The sequence below is a fragment of the Symsagittifera roscoffensis genome, chromosome 8 (assembly GCF_963678635.1).
Source record: "Symsagittifera roscoffensis chromosome 8, txSymRosc1.1, whole genome shotgun sequence".
Lineage (NCBI taxonomy): Eukaryota > Metazoa > Xenacoelomorpha > Acoela > Convolutidae > Symsagittifera > Symsagittifera roscoffensis.
Window position 1 is genome coordinate 20,712,271 of NC_087069.1, and position 17,812 is coordinate 20,730,082.

Consider the following 17,812-nt stretch of genomic DNA (forward strand, 5'->3'; position numbering starts at 1 on the left):
GAGCTCTGCTAAAAGCTAAGAAAAAACTGAAAATGATTTAGAAATAAATTTGGAGATCAGCCGCCCATCCGCTTTCCTCTTCGTCAATCTGAACGGCGATAAAAACAGACCAGTTTTCTGGAATTCGCAATTTACTGTCGTTTCTTAGAGTTTAGTTTTGAGTCATGTACAGGAATTCTTCGGTAGTTTCCTCCTTGTTTAGAATTCAGACTTTTCTGACAGTGAGTGGATAGGTGTGGACAACTATCTTGAGTCTATTTCAGTCCATATTGACTGACTTCCATATGTCCGACTTCCGAATTTTGCTTCTCATTGTTTTCGCGGAATGAGAATGACATCAGCACAATATCGAATGAATCGACATAATTAAAAATCATAATACTTAAAAAAATGATATCAAAATTTCTCAATCACGAAGACTTCGTAGCAAAAGTTAAACAAAACAGAGATTAGATAATCAGAATTTGACATCGTCAACCCGAGTTTAATCTTTGTTGGAACAACTTTGAGCGTATTGTTTCCCATACTTTAATACTCATTTTATTGTGTCCATTTTCCAAAACGCTTTTCAGCAGTTAAATTTTTACATTTCACATTGAGCATTTCACAAGCTTTCACTTTTCAGAATCAACACAAGAGCTTTTTCGAACACAAGGGTTTTTTAAAGTATACAGTTTAATCAAGCGCTTGATGATTGCAAGCAAAAAACCTGATTTTTTATCACATTTGATTACCAACACAAATTTTTTTTTAAACCTGAATGTCACTCGACTGACCTTTGACTCTGCAGATGAGTGAAATATCCTTGGACAGCTGGACACTACAGTCAACCAGAGGCAGGGTGAAGAGGGGCATCTGAGGCACTACTGACACCAGGGACGCCACATCTTCAGTCGCTCCTAGGAGCTGCTTGTCGTCTGAGTCACTTCGAGATGTGGCAGAGTCCGAGATCCTGGACGATAAGCTTATTGATAATATTTAGTCACGATGGAATTGACTAAAGCCGTGTAGTTTTTTATGAAAAACTACTTTTGGACTCTTGTTTAAAAACTACATCTTTTTGTGATTTTTCTGGGCTGAAAATTATTGCCTCATCCATGTAATGCTACATACAAAATAATTATGCAGATAGTCTAATGTTTATCAAAAAAACAACAGAAGTTTTTTGATAATAAAAAGAAGGAGGACAACAGCCGCTGAGTTTTCTACAAAAAATATCTCCTTTAAATTAAACAGAATACAGCTTTTACATAGCTCAATATCACTTAAAATTCGACTGTGCTTGAAAAAAAAACGATAGAGTCTCCTAGTTTCATTTTGCTTACTTGGATTTCGCAGGGGTCGAATTTTCATCTTTCACCGCTTCTGAAACAGTTGCGGGTCTTTTTTCCAGAGTCCCAGTATCTTCGTCAAGATCGAAACTGGCCGTGAAAAATTTCGACTCATTTTTTAACACGTCTTTTCGGCTAGACGATCTCGACAACTGTTGTGTAGGAGTTGAAGATTGATCACTTTCGTCTTGAGAAGGATCTCGTTTCACAGAGCCAATAGGTGATTTTTTCGATTCAACTTTTGGAGCCGTAAGAAAGCTCGGCAACGCTAATTGCTTTGATTTTTCAAGACACTGAGGTTTGCACTTTTGGGAATTGCATGTGATTTTTTTAGGTCTTGTAACATTCAGATCAGAAGTTTTTTCTTCCGAAAACGAAATACGATTGATATCGGCGTGATTTATTTTCAGTATCGGTTGCTCTATTTCCTTAGTTTGCGAGAGCTCGTCAGTTTTTGATTTCAGTTCACTCGTTGATTTTGCTATCGATTTTTTACCCGAATCTTTTTCAGGTTCTTCTTTACTGACATTAACTGTTGATTTACTTGTTGATTTTTCAGCTGCAGTTTTTGATTTGAGTTTCAAAGATTTAAGTTCCGAATCCTCGCTTGTTTTTGATTCATCTTGTAAGACACTAACTGCCACTTTGGATTTCAATTTGGTTTTGGACTTAGATTCTTTCGTATCTTCCTCATTTTTTTCCTCACTGATCGAAACTTTTGATTTTTGTGATTCGTCGGTTTCGTTCGTTCTTTGCTTTTTTGTTATTTTTCCTTCTTTCGAATCTTTTGTTTCTTTCAAATCTTTTGGTTCTTTCGAATCTTTTGCTTTTTTCAAATCTTTTGCATCTCTCAAATCTTTTGCTTCTTTCAAATCTTTTGTTTCTTTCGAATCTTTTGTTTCTTTCAAATCTTTTGCTTCTTTAGAATCTTTTGTTTCTTTCAAATCTTTTGCTTCCTTTGAATTTTTTGCTTCTTTCAACTCTTTTGCTTTCGAATCTTTCGTTTCTTTCAAATCTTTTGCTTCTTTCGAATCTTTTGCTTCTTTCAACTCTTTTGCTTTCGAATCTTTCGTTTCTTTCAAATCTTTTGCTTCTTTAGCTTCTTTTGTTTCTTTCACATCTGCGTTTTTTACATCTTTGTCTTTTGAGTCGCTACTTTCTTTAGATTTCGATTTTTTTAATTTCAATTTTGCTCCCTCGGCTGTTGTTTCACCCTTTTCGCCATCATTCGTTTCTTCAGTCGTTTTGATCTTTTCTTGTTTCGCTTCTGACTTTTTTGTTACTTCTTTTTCTCCAGACGTTTTTTCTTTAACTTCAACGTTAACTTTCGATTCGTCGGTTTTTGATTTTTCAACATCTTCCGTCTTTTTATCCTTCTGTTTCAATTTCGGTTCCTTCAAATCTGATGAGGCATCCATTTTTCCTTCTTTGGAATCTTCAGTTTTTGGCTTTTTAGATTTCACGTCTTTCGAATATTCGCCTTCTTTTTCCAACGTCGGTTCTTTTTTCTTTTTCACAGCCTTTGGTGAATCAGAAACTTTTTCTGTGGATTTTGCCTCAACTGAAATTTGCTTCGTTAATTTACTCTTAACTGCGCTCGATTCTTCGGTTTTGCTTTTTTCCGTAAATTTTCTGACAAAATCTTTGGTTTTCTCAATTTCCTGCTCGTTCAACTTTTGATATTCAGACTCGATTTTTTTTTCTGTTTTCGTAATTTTCTCGCCACTTGGACTTTCAATTACAACCGAAGTGTTTTTCGTCACGGTTTTTCCACTTTCCGTTTCGATTTTAGTTGTGGTTTTAGAGGGTTCTGGTTCAAGATCCAAAACCTTCTCGTTTTTCTTAGACTTCGTAGTCTCATTTTCATCTGTCTTTTTCTTGGTTGTCGAAATTGTATCAACATTTTTATCCTTGTGAACCTCTGATTCTTTCTTAAAACTCAACCTTTTCTTCAATTCTGGGGTTTTTTCGTGTTTTTCTTTTACTTGAGATTCCAAAATTTTTGAATCTTTTTCATCATTTTGAAAAATCGATTCTTTCTTAAAACTCGACTTTTTCTTCAGTTCTGGGGTTTTTTCGTGTTTTTCTTTTACTTGAGGTTCCAAAATTTTTGGATCTTTCGCAGACTTTTCTTCATTTTCTGAAGTTTTTGGTTTATCAGCAAGTTTTTTCGTCTCGTCTTTTTCAGATTTTTTGTTTTCAAGTTTATCGTGTTGTAATTTTTCAGAACCTTGTGGCTCCTTTTCATCTTTCTTTGGACTTTCTTTAATTTCTGGTAACTCTTCGATTTTTTTGGGAGTGTCCAATTTTGACAATGAAGTTTTCTGATCGTCTTTATGAACAGTTTCCAATTCCATGCAACTTAGTGTCTTCTTTTTAACCTCTGAAATTGTCAGAGCATCTTTTGAACCCCGAAGTTTGACTACATTTTCTTCCGAAGTTTTAATTTTTAGTTCTTTATTTTCAACAGGTGTTTCTAAAAGCGTGGCTTTAGATTTAGCCATTAGAGAATTTCGCCTTCTCAAAGTCCCTGTTATTGTAACACGACAAGTGCAAGAAACGCTACCCGCTGAATTTGTGACTTTACACATGTAAATCCCAGCATGTTGGGTAGTTACATTTGGTACTTCAATTGCAATTTTGTCATTTTCGATTGAGCTAAACTCGGGTAAACGCTGCGAATCCCGGAACCATTTCACGGTTGGTTCCGGATAACCTGTAACAGCGCACTCTAACTTCAAGTTATCACCTCCAAATAGTCTGGCGTCAGTTAGTTTGCGAGTGAAAGCTGGCTTTTTACTAATTTGGCCCGAATCTGAAGTGTCAGAAGGCAATTGGATCATCGATTCCTGCTTCGAAATATCAATCGTTGAATTTCGTTTTGCAAATTGCAGCGCAGGGTTGGATGTCGCACTGACCTTAACATCGCTTGACGTAATACTCTGACCATTTTTGTTCACAAGTTTGCATTCGTACTTTCCACTGTGACGTAACTTCAAGTTAACAATCGTAAGTTTGCACTCTTTGCCGGAAACGGAAGTTTCCACTCCCAAAAAAGGACGTAAAACTGTTCCATTGTGAAACCAACTAACTTCTGTTTGAGCGGTCAAGTCATTTGAACTTTGACACAAAAGTTCGAGTTTTTCGCCCGTTTTCAAGCTAGTCGAGCTAGGAAGGTCTTGCGAGAAAGTTGGTTTCAGTTCTCTCATAGAAGTTTTGCGTTCGATTGTTTTTCGTTTCTCTTTTGGGGTTCTTGGAGTTTCTAACGATTCTTCTGATTTTTCAGCTATTTCTGTTTTTGATGTCTTAGCCAATGTTTCTTTCGATTCTTCCTTTTGTTTTTTAAATGATGTTTCAACTTTTTCTGAAGTTTTTGCTTTCGCAAGTTCAGCTTTTTCGGCTTCCATTGAAATTTTTGAACTTTTTTCATCTGTGTTCTCAACTTTTTGCAACTTCTTTTCAGTTTTCTTATCTGCTTTCTCTTCTTTTTTGCAGGATTTTTCATCACTAATTTCAGCTTTTTTGGGCTCAGAAGTCGATATTTGCTCAGCCTCATTTTTCTCGGCTTGCTGCTTTTCCTGTTTTGATTTCGAATCCGAAAGACTCCTCGTAACTTCCTTTTTAGTGTATTCTATTTCGGGAGGCGTCGATTTAGCACTTGTTCTCGCAATTGTATGACTTTTATAGCCAGCTGAAAAGTCATCAGGTGCCAATGAATTTGACCTTTCGGGTTTATCCAGGGTCCTAATTGAAGGTTTCTTTGCAAAAAGAGCATTCTCAACTTCACAACTTGTTACCGTTTCTCCGAACATATTTGAAGCTTTCACTTTATGTTCGCCAAAGTAAGTCGAATTGGCTTTGTGGATTTCGAGACATACTTTCCCTTCTTTCGAGGTCAGTTTATGGTCCCGTGAGTATTTAGTTATAACTACTCCGTTTATCAACCAAGTTATTTGTGCTTCAGGCATGGATGAAAACTCGCATTGGATTTTGCTATTCATTCCTTCGGTGAGTCGCTCGTTTTTGAGAGGTTTAACCAAAACTGGTTTTCCGCCGACTTCTACTTTGCAATCAGCTGTAATTTCGCCATAGTTATTCTTCAGTTTAACCGAATACAAACCCGCTTTGGCGTTCAGATATTTCAATTGGAAGGCGTTGTTTTTGGGTTCGGAGAAAATAATTTCTCCCGCTTTCTCGCTTAGCTGTCGTTTGTCCTTAAACCAGAAAACTTCAGGCTCCGGAAACGCAGTGTATTCACAAAGTATGACTAACGGCTCGCCAATATTAACTCGTAATTCGCTCGGGAAATCGTTCGATATTTCAGGACTGCAACCTATGATGACCTTTGTCATCGACTGATCCGACCCGAAGTCGTTTGTCAGATTGCATAAATACTTCCCGGCATATTTGGATGTCATGTTGTCGATGTCCAAGAACAAAATATTATCACGTGATGTTATTTTGACATCTGGGCAAACTTTTTCAATTGGTGAGTCATTAAATATCCACTCAAACTTAGGTCTAGGGGACCCATCAATTTCAGCTGTAAGTTTCAACGCTTTTCCTTCTGATAGCTTAACCATTTCACGTGGTTTCTTTGTGAAAACAGGTGGACTTCCGACACTTAAGGTCGCTTTACTCAAAACTTCTCCGAAATCGTTCACAATTTTACAAACATATTCACCAGCTTGACTCGCTAAGCATGAAGCGAATGTTAAACTAGCCCAATCTGAACCTATTTCTTGTTCGACACCTTCGATACCCGAAACATTGCACCCATTTAGAAGCCAGACTACAATCGGGTTCGTTTCTGATGAAAACATGCACTCAAATTTGACTGTTTCTCCAACGGTGACATTTTGGTCTTCGATATTTGTCAGAACTTCGGGCAGAGAGCCGATGGTTACTTTGCAGGTACTGACAGCTTTTCCGAAACTGTTTAGCGCTTTGCAGTGGTAAATTCCGGCCATTTCTTCAGTCGCACGGTCAATTAGCAGAGTTGCCGTTCCGTCGATAAATTTAGTTCGCACGTTTCGGCTAAGTTTAAGCCGTGTATGTTCGTCCGGATGGTACCATTCGATATAAGGCGAAGGAACCCCGCTGATTTCGCAAACTAGTTGAAAAGATTTATCAGTCACGACTAAGATGTCTTCAAGTTCTTCTAAGAACCCGGGCGAAGCGCCGACGCCAACTTCACAGACACTTATAGCCTCGCCGAAAGAGTTACTGATTTTACACAAATACTCACCGGCATGTTTCAAATCGGATTTCTCAATTTTTAACCAAGCTTTTTGACCTTGATAACCAGTGTTGTAGTTTCTCATGACCTTGACTGGTTTCTTGTTATGGAACCAAGCGACGCTTGGAACCGGATGACCGCTTAGCTCACACTGAAGGTAAAGGTCATCACTGATTTGAACTTTAGTGTTTTCAAGTTTGTTCACGAATTTGGGCACGCCCCCTACTGTTACTTCACAACCAGTCCAAGTTGACGAGCTTCGTCCAATTGCTTTGCATGTATACTTTCCCCCGTTTGCTACTCTCGTTTTAGTGAAAACGACCTTGAGTAAATTTCCATTCTGAACGATATCCATATCTTTTCCCACCACTAATGGTTTACCATTGAGCAACCATTTGACCTCTACACCTCTGTATTCTTGCAAAGTGCAAAGAAGTTCACACGGTTCGCCTTCCATTACGGTTTTGTTCACAAGTTTGTCAACAAAAATCGGCGATAAACCACTTACGACTTCTTGCACGCAAACGTCACACCACGAATAACTTTCACCGACCGAGTTGAAAGCTTCGCATGTGTAACGCCCGGAGTCCAAAACCATTGCGGAGTTTATCTCCAGTTTAGCGACCGGGTTGTCGAAAATCATTTTGATGTCTTTTGAAAATTTGGGCAATGCGCGGTCATTGAAGTACCATTCGACCTCTGTTTCTGAATCGCAATCAAGGTCGCACGTCAAGGTCAAATTGTCTTGTTCTTCACATGTTACGTCACACAGTTCGCTTGCAAATTGGGGTGCAACTCTCATTTTGGGAAACACTTTAATTTGGCACCTGGAAGACACATCTCCGGCTTGGTTGATAGCTTTACACATTATCTCTCCAGATAGTTCAGGCGTCGCCTTAAGTACTTCGAAAAGAGCAATTTTGTCTTCAAATGTGATCAAAATATTATCGTTTGATTTGACTTGAAGTCCGTTTAAGAACCAGGCAACTTCAGCGTCGCTTCGATGCGATAATTTGCATTCCATTTTGAATGATTCTGCGTGTTCAACGTTTAAGTCTCGCAACTTCTTCACTAAAAATGGAGGCTTATCGGAACGCACGTTGCTAATGGCTGGAACAAAATCACGATCTTGCAAATCACTCGTTAGGACCGCAACTTTTCCGGATTGTTTTCTCATTTTGAGACTTTTGTCAATGGTCCATTGGTGCACGTTCAAAGAAGACATCGTATTTGAACTCGGCGATTCACGAATGCTCCCGCTACTGTGACGACTTGGCGATTTGATGCCGCGGAAGTTTTCGTTCGACAAACTTTGCTGAAGTTGGATCAAAATTTCTTCCGTTTTCATTTCTTCGTCAACTGATAACATGCAACTACTAGTAACAAACCCGACTTTGTTTTGGATTCTACATTCGTACAATCCAGCATCAGTTGGGTAAATATCTTCGAATTTCAGTTGGGCAATTCCGTTTTGGAAGTTGCTACTCAAATACTCCGTCATTTCGATCGCCTCTCCGTTATACATCCAGATTACCTCAGGATCTGGGACGCATTTGACCTTGACCTCTAAGATGCAAGGGTCACCGTCAATCACCATAAGTTCTTCGGGAAGTTCTTTGATGAGAATCGGTTTTTCTGGGGTTCGACTCCCGCCCGGGGAATCCTCACTGGACCTCGCAATTTCCTCTGCTTCCAAAACGTTTACAAAACATTCCGTCTTTACATGACCAAAATCATTCCGAGCCAAACACAAATAATCTCCGCAATCCTCGGGAAAAACTTCCAAAATTTCAAGCCTTGCTATTCCAAACTGGTAGGATATCTTGAAGTCTCCGTGACTCTGGATTTCTTCCCCGGCGAACAGCCAGTGAACCTCAATGGGTTCCGGACCTCCGACCTTGCACTCCAAAACTACCCGTTGACCGTCCTCAACGTCCATATCTTGAAGTGGTTTTATAAAATGGGGCGGGATGTCTTTTAAATTTTTCTCAGGCAGTTGGCCAACCGAAACCTGACAGGTACTTTCGACCAAACCCATTGGGTTCTCGAGTGTGACCGAAAATTGACCTTCGTTGATCATTTTCGTGTTTCGGATTTGTAACGAAGTTATGTCTTCGTTTTTAGTTATGACAAAATCCTCATTTGGTTTAATTGGGTTTCCGTTCAATTTCCAAGTGATGTTCACACGGGCTGCCATAAATTTGCATTCTAAAGTTATATTTTGCCCTTCTTGACAGACAATGTCTCGCAGATCACGTAAGATTTGAGGTGCTGACGTTTCGACATTCGTCAACGAGTTGAAACTCAGCATTCGGTTTTCAGCGTCCTGTGAAGCTTTAGTAGTTAAGTTACAGGAAACTCTCGTTTCGCCTTCCGAGTTACTAGCTATACACGTATACTCGCCGCTTTGAGTTTTCATCACTTTTTTGATACATAATGTTGCAAAACCGCCACTAAATTTCAGTTCCTGATTTTTCGTGCTGATAATTCTGCGCCCGCCATGAAGCCAAGAGATATTAGGTGCTGGATGAGCTACTATTTTGTTGGACAACGTGACGATTTCGCCTTCAATAGCGTCACAATTTTCCATGGCGATTTCAAAAACTGGTTTTGTTTTTGGCGCTGCTTGAACAGTTAATTTGGCCTTGACCGAAATAAGGTCGACTTCGTTTTTCGCTTTAATTGAGTACACTCCAGCGTGATCTAATTCAGTTTTCTCAATGCTCAAGGTCACCACTTCTTCTTCATAGGTAATCTGAACGTGTGAATCACTATCGAGTTCGTATCCTTCGTGAAAACATTGGATTTCAGGAATCGGATATCCTGAAATTTCACACGTCATTACGCAAGGCTGACCTTCGCGAACTATTTTATTCGCTAGCTGTTTTCTGACTTCTGGTCTAACTGGTTTTCGATTTACAATCAGTTCGATGTTTTTTCTAGCTTCTCCGTAAGCGTTAACTGCTAGACATTGATAAACACCATAATCCTCCACTCTGACTTCCCGGAACCCTAAACATGCAACGCCTCCTGAGTTCACATACATGTCGTAGTATTTAGTATCAGTGATGACTTTGTCATTTTTGATCCATTTGATTCCAGGGAAAGGATTGCCTTCGATAAGACACTTGACTGTTATGTCACTCGATTCGGAAACGTCCATTACGTCATCCATGATTAAAGCTGGAGGAATCGGTTTGACTTCGATGTCTACTTTACAAGCACTACTAGTCATACCAGCTTTGTTTTTAACACGGCATTTGTAGTTTCCAGCTCTTTTAACTCCGACGCTTTCCAGAATTAACTTGGAATCACTGGCTGAAGTCTCTATAAGCATTCCGATTATTTTTTTCGTAAGGGCGACATTATTGAAGTACCAAGTTATTTCAGGCGCCGGTTTTGCTTCAAAAGTACATTGAAGTACGATTGTTTCAAACTCAATGGTCGAAATGTCTTTGAGCTGTTGTAGAATTTTCGGTTTTATTATCAGTTCTTTTACTGAAACTTTGAAACTGGTTTGTATTTCACCAATTTTGTTTGAGATTCTTACCATGTAAAGACCTGAGTCTTTAAGTTGAGCTGAATCGATTTTGAGAGTTGCTGTTTTTTGAGCTCGCGTTATTTTGTATGAATCATCTGATTCGGATATTTGTTCGGAATCTTTGAGCCAGGTTATGGTTGGCTTCGGGCTAGCGACAAAATGACATACAACTTCAAGAGGTTTCGATTCGTCAACCAAAGCGTCCCGAAGAATTTTCTCGAATTTGGGTTTTATCAGAAGTTCCTCGACGGTTATTTTTGCTCGGCATTCGGTTTTTCCTTGTGAGTTCGAAACTTCGCATGTATACTCGCCAACAAAGTCAAAAGAAACATTTTCACGAATCAAAATATACTGATCACCGTCGCAACGCATTAGAATGCCAAATTCTTCAGAAACTACTAAAGGTCGGTCGTTGTGTTTCCACAGCAACGAGGGTTCTGGGAAACACTTGTTCAAGGTCACTAAGAGGTAAAGGTCATCACCGATGTTGACCTGCTGCGATTCGAGAGGTTTCAAGAAGGAAGGTGCTGACAAAACGTTGACCTTGAGATCAAATTCATTTTTACCCACTTTGTTTTCGACCTTGAAGTTATAATTTCCCGCCAATTTTGGATCGACTTCTTTAAATTCAAGCTTGAAATCTTTTTCCTTCAGCGCTAATTGAGGAAATTTGCTGATAGGTTGCTTGTTGACAGTACAAGTTAGTGATGGTTTGGGTGATCCGATAACTTTCAGATCAAATATGTAAACATCTCCCGTATTTAGATTCAAAAAGTCATTTTCCAAGTTGAAAACAGGCGCGCTCAGTATCACGATATTAAGTTGTCTCGAAACCGTTGAAAGCTTGTTGGTCAAGCAGCATTTGTAGATCGCAGAGTCTTCCGCCTGGCAATTTACGACTTTAAGTAAAGCTGTGTTTTCATCGATATTGATTGAACAATTTCCGCTCTGTTCCAGACGGTTTTCGTTTTTGAACCACGAAACAGCTGGCAAAGGCGCGCCTTCAAACTTTGCCTCAATTTCAAAATTATCACCACAATCTATTTCAACGTCTTTTTTCGAAGGAAATTCCAGAAATGTTGGCAAGACTAAAATTTCAACCGCACATTCTGAAGACGACTCGCCAGCGCTGTTAAAAGCTTTGCACGCAAAAGTTCCAGAGTAAACCCTTTTTACTTTGGCTATTTTCAGAATCGCGATTCCCTGGTCGTATTCCAAATCACAATCTTCATTTTGAATATCATCCAGCTCTTTCGAATTGAAACTCCACGCGACTTTTGGCTCGGGATGACCTATAACTTTGCATCTTAAAGCCAAATCTTCGTTTTCAACTATTTCCACATTTTCAAGAGCGTCAACAAATTTGGGAATTGAATAGACAAAAACTCGGCAATCGCATTTTGCTGATGACATAACATTTTCGACAACGCATTCGTAAAATCCTTGATGATCGATATTTACGGGGTCAAAGGTCAAACTCGCTATACTTTTCTCATCGTGGTAAAACGAGCAGTTTTTCTCATCTTCAAGCGATAATTCAGTACCGTCTCTGAACCATTTTACCTCTGGTATTGGACGACTTGTGTATTCAATTTGGAGAACAAGTTTATTCCCTGAAATAATATCTGTCATCTTTTTTAGTTCTTGTTTGAAAACAGGCAACGTTCCGACTTCAACGTAACATTGCGAACTCGCCTCGCCCACTATGTTAGAAGCTTTACAAGTATATTCGGCCGCGTGACTAAATTTTGAGTTTTTGATCACGAGGGAAAACTCGTCTCCGCTTTGGCTAACGTGAATATCGTTTGAGTTCCTAAGTTCACGACCTTTTTGGTACCATTTAACCGAAGGCGGTGGATGGGCTGAAACTTTACAAACCAGTTCGATATTTTTTCCTTTTTCAATAACAATATCACTTAGCCCTTGTTGGAATTCCGGGAAGGAATATATATTAACGTCACACGAGCTACTTGTAGTTGCTACAGTGTTTATAGCTTTACAGTTGTACACACCGCTGTCGTCAAGATAGCAAGACGCTATTTTCAAAGTCGCAAGTCCGTTTTCGTAATCAATTGACAAACGATCATTATCCTCTAAAATTTCGTTATCGTGGTACCAAAACAACATCGGTTCCGGAAATCCAGAAACTTTACATTCGAGAACTAGTTCTTGCTGTGTGATTACTTTCATCGTTTTCTTCAGAGGAGTTTGGAAAGTAGGCTTGGTGTAAACTTGCACAAAGAACTTTTGACTTCTTTGAGTTCCGTCAGAATTGCTTTTAACTACAATCGAGTATTCTCCAGAATCTTCAGCGGAACATTTTGTGATATACAACTTCGCAATTCCGGCGCGTAATTTAGTCTGCACGCGAATGGAATTCACAATCGGCTGGTCTTTGAAAAACCATTTTATGACCGGTTCTGATTTCAGTTTAACTGAAAAGTCAATTTCAAATTCGTCGTTTTCTTCAACAGCTATTTCTTCGTCTGTAAAGTTATTTCTGAGACAAGTAATTTCTGGAATATCGCAGACTTTAAGAGAACACGTTTGAGCATTAGTGCCAGCTTGGTTTGATGCTACAATTTTAAAGGTTCCGTGATTCGTTTTCGACGCATTCTTGATCAAAAGTGTGTACATATTACTCGAGTTCATTTGAATACACGTTTCTGATTCAGGGTCAAGTTTCTTATCGTTGAAAAACCAGGAAACTTCTGGTAGTGGAAAAGCGATTATAGAACATTCTAGAACAACATCTTCACCTTCTTTTGCTTCTTTATCCTGAAGCGGTTTTTCGAACTTCGGAACGTCCATTACTACAACTTGACAAGTACTTTCAGTACTGCCAATTTCATTGGTTAATAAACATGTATATTTCCCGCCTTGTGGTTCTGAAACGTGAAGAATACTTTTAGTTTCTGTGGAGTGAATTTTCAATTGTTCAGTTGGTTCTAAAACTTGATCATCTCTCTTCCACGAAACTTCAGGAACTGGCTGACCTTCAAAAACGACTTCCATAGTTGAAGCGCTACTTCTGTTAACGTAAAAATGAGAGTCAAGTTTCTTTGTGAAAACAGGTTTGAATAAAACTGTTACGTTACAACTCGTTGCTGATCGGCCGAATCTGTTCACAACTTCGTATAAGTAAGTTCCGGCCCAGCATCGTTCGGAGTTTTCGACAATCAAAGTCGAACTTGTCGGTTTTTCGTTTATTTTTATAGTCTGGGTTTCTTTAACTTCATGTGTGTCCAAAAACCATTTTGAAGTAAAAGATCCAAACGCGTTGAAGTTCGTTTCCAATTTAAGCTTAGATCCTTCTTTGACTGAAATACTTTCGAGATTCTTCGAAAATTGAGCTGTTCGACCTTTAGCAACGACAGAAACCAGACAAGCTAGTTTACTTACTCCGGCTGAATTTTTAGCAACGCACAAGTACTCGCCGGAATTTTGAGTCGTTACTGACTCCAAACATATCTCATAAACTGAGTTATGTTCAGTGAGCTTCAAATTTGTTTTTTCGTGAATCAAGTTATCCTTAAAAAACCATTGTAATGTTGGAGTTGGCTTTCCAGACACTTGAACCGATAGTTTTAAAGAATCATTTGCGACTAATTCTAAGTTTTCACAGAAAACCAGAGGTTGAATTTCGGGTAAAGCGCAAACGCTTACTGTACATGTTGAAAGCGCTGAACCGCCTGAATGACTGGCTATACAGGTATAAGTGCCTTCATGTTCAGATGAACAGTTTTCAAAAGTGATTGAAGCCAAATTGCCTTTTTCGAAACAGTAAACTTTCGGCGAAATGACCGTTTCGTTGTGATACCAAACTATGTTAGACTCGCTTACGCCTTCAATGCAACATTCGAGCTTGAGAATTTTCCCCAAAACCGCGTCAATTTTTTCACACAAATGTTTTTTGAAAACAGGTTGTTTGTAAATTTCGACTTTGCACGATGAACTAACTTCGCCTTCGTTATTACTTAGTTTAACCAGGTAAACTCCGGCGCTGCTCGGTGTAAAATTATTAATTTCGAGCTTCGCGACGCTTCCCTCCAAGAATGATTTCACGCCTCGAACTTGGAAAAGTCGGGTTCCATTTTTATACCAAACAGCTTTTGGCACACTTTGGGCAATGAAATGACATTCCAGGGCAATATTTGACCCAGGTGAAACAAATATATCTTCCAACGATTGCGTTACGATGGGTTTAGAAAGTATTTTAGCTTGTGAGCTGCAGCTAACAACACCAGCGTTATTTTCAGCTTGAATTTCATAATTTCCCCCGTGTGATTCGGATTTTGCATTTGCGACATTCAATGTGAAGATTTGTTCAGTAGATGTGAGCTTAAATCCATTTTCGCCTGAAATGATTTCAACTCCATCGAGCAGCCATGTTATTTTAGGCTTACTGAACGAATTGATTTTTGCACTCAGTTTTAAAGGTTTTCCTTCTTTTACTTCGGCGTTTTCAAGCTTCCGAACAAAGACAGGCTTGTCGGCTCCGCATTCGACTTCTACTGAGAACTCGGTAATAGCTTCGCCAGCGTCGTTTGTAGCGATGCATTGATACGCCCCTGCGTCGCTGTCTTTTGCGGCGGCGACTGAAACTTTTGAGACTCCGTTACTAGAAACAGCTGAGCTTGAAAATTGCACTCCGTTATGTAACCATTTAACCGATGGTTGCGGCGAGCCTAAAATATCACAGCTGAGCTCAAATGATTTGCCAGCTTTAGTAACTGTCTGTTTTTTGCTATGAGGTTTAATAGTCGGTTTAATTGCTTCTTTTGAACTTGATTTTGTAACGGAATCTCTCGGAATTTTAACAACGCATTTAGTTGACATTTCTTCACCCGCTGAAAGAACAACATTACACGTGTATTGGCCTTCCGATGATCTTTGAGTTTTGTTTATGTTCAAAGATGCGACTCCATTTATGTAGCGAATTACACAATTTTCGCTATTTTTGAGCTCCCGATTTTCATGCATCCAAGTTATATGTGGGCTAGTTGTACTTTGTGCTAAATGACACTCTAGTTTTAAAGGTTTTCCTTCTTTTATTGTGCAGTTTTCTAACTGTTTTACGAATTTTGGAGGCTTAACTGCGTTCGATTTAGATCCCAGCTTAAGTAAAGGTGATTGCGGTTTTATTTTAGATTCTGATATTGTCACGTTGAAAGAATGCTGAAGCGAAACGTAATCGTCAGAGAGAACGCAAGTCCATTGCCCGACTAAATCTTTTGAGAATTTCTGAATCACTACTTGAGATTTCCCGCCCGCAGTTATAATAGTTAACGAGCTGCTGTTGCTTTTGATCTTTCCGTTATGAAACCACTCGGCCGAAACTTTTGATTCGCTTTTGTAGTCGACAAAAAACGAACAGCTTTCGCCAATCGCGAAACTCGAATCAGGAGTTTTAGACGTTATCTCAATTGGAATAGCGTGAACAACTATCTTGCATTTATTTGACGCTGTTTTACCAGTAACTTGTGACGTAACAACGATGGAAACTTCCGCAGTTTCGGTTAAATTTTCCAAGGTCAACTGGCTACTTCCCTGGTCAACGGTGTAATGCTTGGAAGGTAATTCGGCATCGTCTTTGTACCATTTGACGGTGGAATTGTCCGGCCAGAATTGGGCAAATAGTGAAACTGGGTCTCCAATGAGGATCTCCATGTCTTCCCAGGGAAGAAGCATTTTGGGCTGGTCTTCGCTTGGATCGCGAACCTATGAAACCAAAGAGAATAACTCTAAATTTCCAGTTGAAACGAGAATAGCTGATTGCTCAGCGAGTAGAACAGAATGTTCCGAGCAAATTGATATAAAAAAAATTGATAAACTTAGTTACAAGTTAACATTTACAATTACTTTCACGTTACAAGTTAACATGTGTTAATTATCAAAAAATTGTCCTGTAATTAAAATTGTAAAAAAAAACACCCATTTAAAAGCTCCTTTTTTGTTCTCTTGCAATTATATGATAATCACAATTGAATTGTCAACCTTTAAAAATTAAACAAACCTTGACCGAACAGCAACTCGTGATTTCAGTCTGTCCACTTTGGATTATGCACTCATAAACTCCCTCGTACAATTTATCCACATTCTTCAGACTCAAAGTACACTTTCCGTCATTGTACACATTCTCATTTTCTTCCAAATCCAACTCTTCTCCGTCCAAGTACCAAAAAATGGCTGGTCTCTCGCTACACGATATTGTACAACTCAAGGTCAAATTATCACCGACTCTTAACTCCTGGTCTTGCAAAGGTGACAGAAGTCTCAAGAAAACTGCAGATGATGTACGGCGCATGGGACCACCTTTCTTCTTAAGTCCGACAGACGCCGGTGTTGTCAAAGCGCGACTGTCGGTTGAGACTAGACTTTCAGTCGACTGTTTACCACCAATTGTCGCAGCAGGCATAGACGATGTCGAAGGTGTCCGAGCATGCCTGTCGATTGTCGAAGGTCCCGAAGAATTCTCCCCATTATTGCCAATGGTTCCAGTTGTTGACGTTGGAGTCCCAGATCTTTTCAGACTCAATGACGTCAACGAAGTCTTGCTGATGTTTATGGAAGTCTGTTTTTGTTCAAAAGTGTTTTCGGCTCTGCATGTGTAAGATCCTAAGACTTCATCTACATTCCCGCTTTCGTCTGGTTTAATGAGGAGGTTGGCTGTTTTTCCATCGAAGAGGAATTCAGTTGTCTTTGATTTTCGGAGGATGTTGGCATTTTTGTACCAGGATATTTGCGGTTTCGGTTCACCTATTAACATATGAACTGGATTGATTAAGATGCCCGTAAATTTTAAATTAGGTAGAAATTTAAATTAGTTAGAAAACTCAACCTAAGAAATGATTAAAGTATCACTTTTTATGCAGAAGAGGCATGCAGATCATTTTTCTTGATTCCTAATCTCCATTTTACGACATTTAGATGTATCAAGCCTTCGATAGATACATCCCAGAATTTTCTAGAACATTCTAAATGACGTGACTAAACTGGATACACACCTTCGACAATGCAGGCGAGTGTGATGAGTCCTGAATTGCTGCTGGTGATCTCCAAGGGTTTCACTATCTCCAGGAATTTACCACTCCCACTTGTCCCCATCGAACTCCGACTGCCCATAGAGTAGGATCTGTTGATGGCCGATGAGTCACTCCTAAGTTGAACAATTGACTCCCTTAGTAATTCTCAAATATAGACACGATAGCGGTTATCTCCAAAACGAATCCACCAGCTCGTATGTTTGTCACTGGTTCTTAAAAGTAATCAAATAGTTGATAAAACTGCGCAAAAACTTTGTCCAGTAGTTCAAAGTTCGAAAAAATATATCCGAGGTTTTTTTGTTTGGCTAATTTGGTCCTTTTCAAAAAAAGTCGACAACACTTTTGAAAATTTGCTCTTGGAATTGCATAATTCCTGAAAGCACTACAAAAAATAAGGATAGCCGGTTGTTGTGCATACTTTTTCTTTTCATACTTTTGTAATTATTGAATTTAATTTAGAAGAGAAATAATTTCTAATTAGGGGAACAAAATTCTAAGAACTGAAAGCAGAATACTCACGGCAGCACTTCATTTTCGTCAATAGCATCGAACACTATTTTTTTCAGCGAGTTCAACTTAGTCGGCGAAGGCGCTGCTACTTTGATGTCCACTTTCTTAGTCGCTGTAGGAGAGGGTTCAATGCTCAACAGGGAAA

At 39.1% G+C, this 17,812-nt stretch overlaps 1 protein-coding gene across 1 annotated transcript in view; it reads right to left on the reverse strand.

The window, feature by feature from the left end:
* LOC134853498 (muscle M-line assembly protein unc-89-like) overlaps positions 1–15,208 on the reverse strand; it is a gene marked incomplete at its 3' end in the record, with an annotated part of 73,412 nt that extends 58,204 nt beyond the window's left edge. The window contains 2 exon segments of the mRNA XM_063869498.1: positions 777–952; positions 1,326–15,208. Of these exon segments, the coding sequence (XP_063725568.1) occupies positions 777–952; positions 1,326–15,094 (13,945 nt within the window).
* Between the last annotated feature and the right edge of the window lie 2,604 nt (positions 15,209–17,812).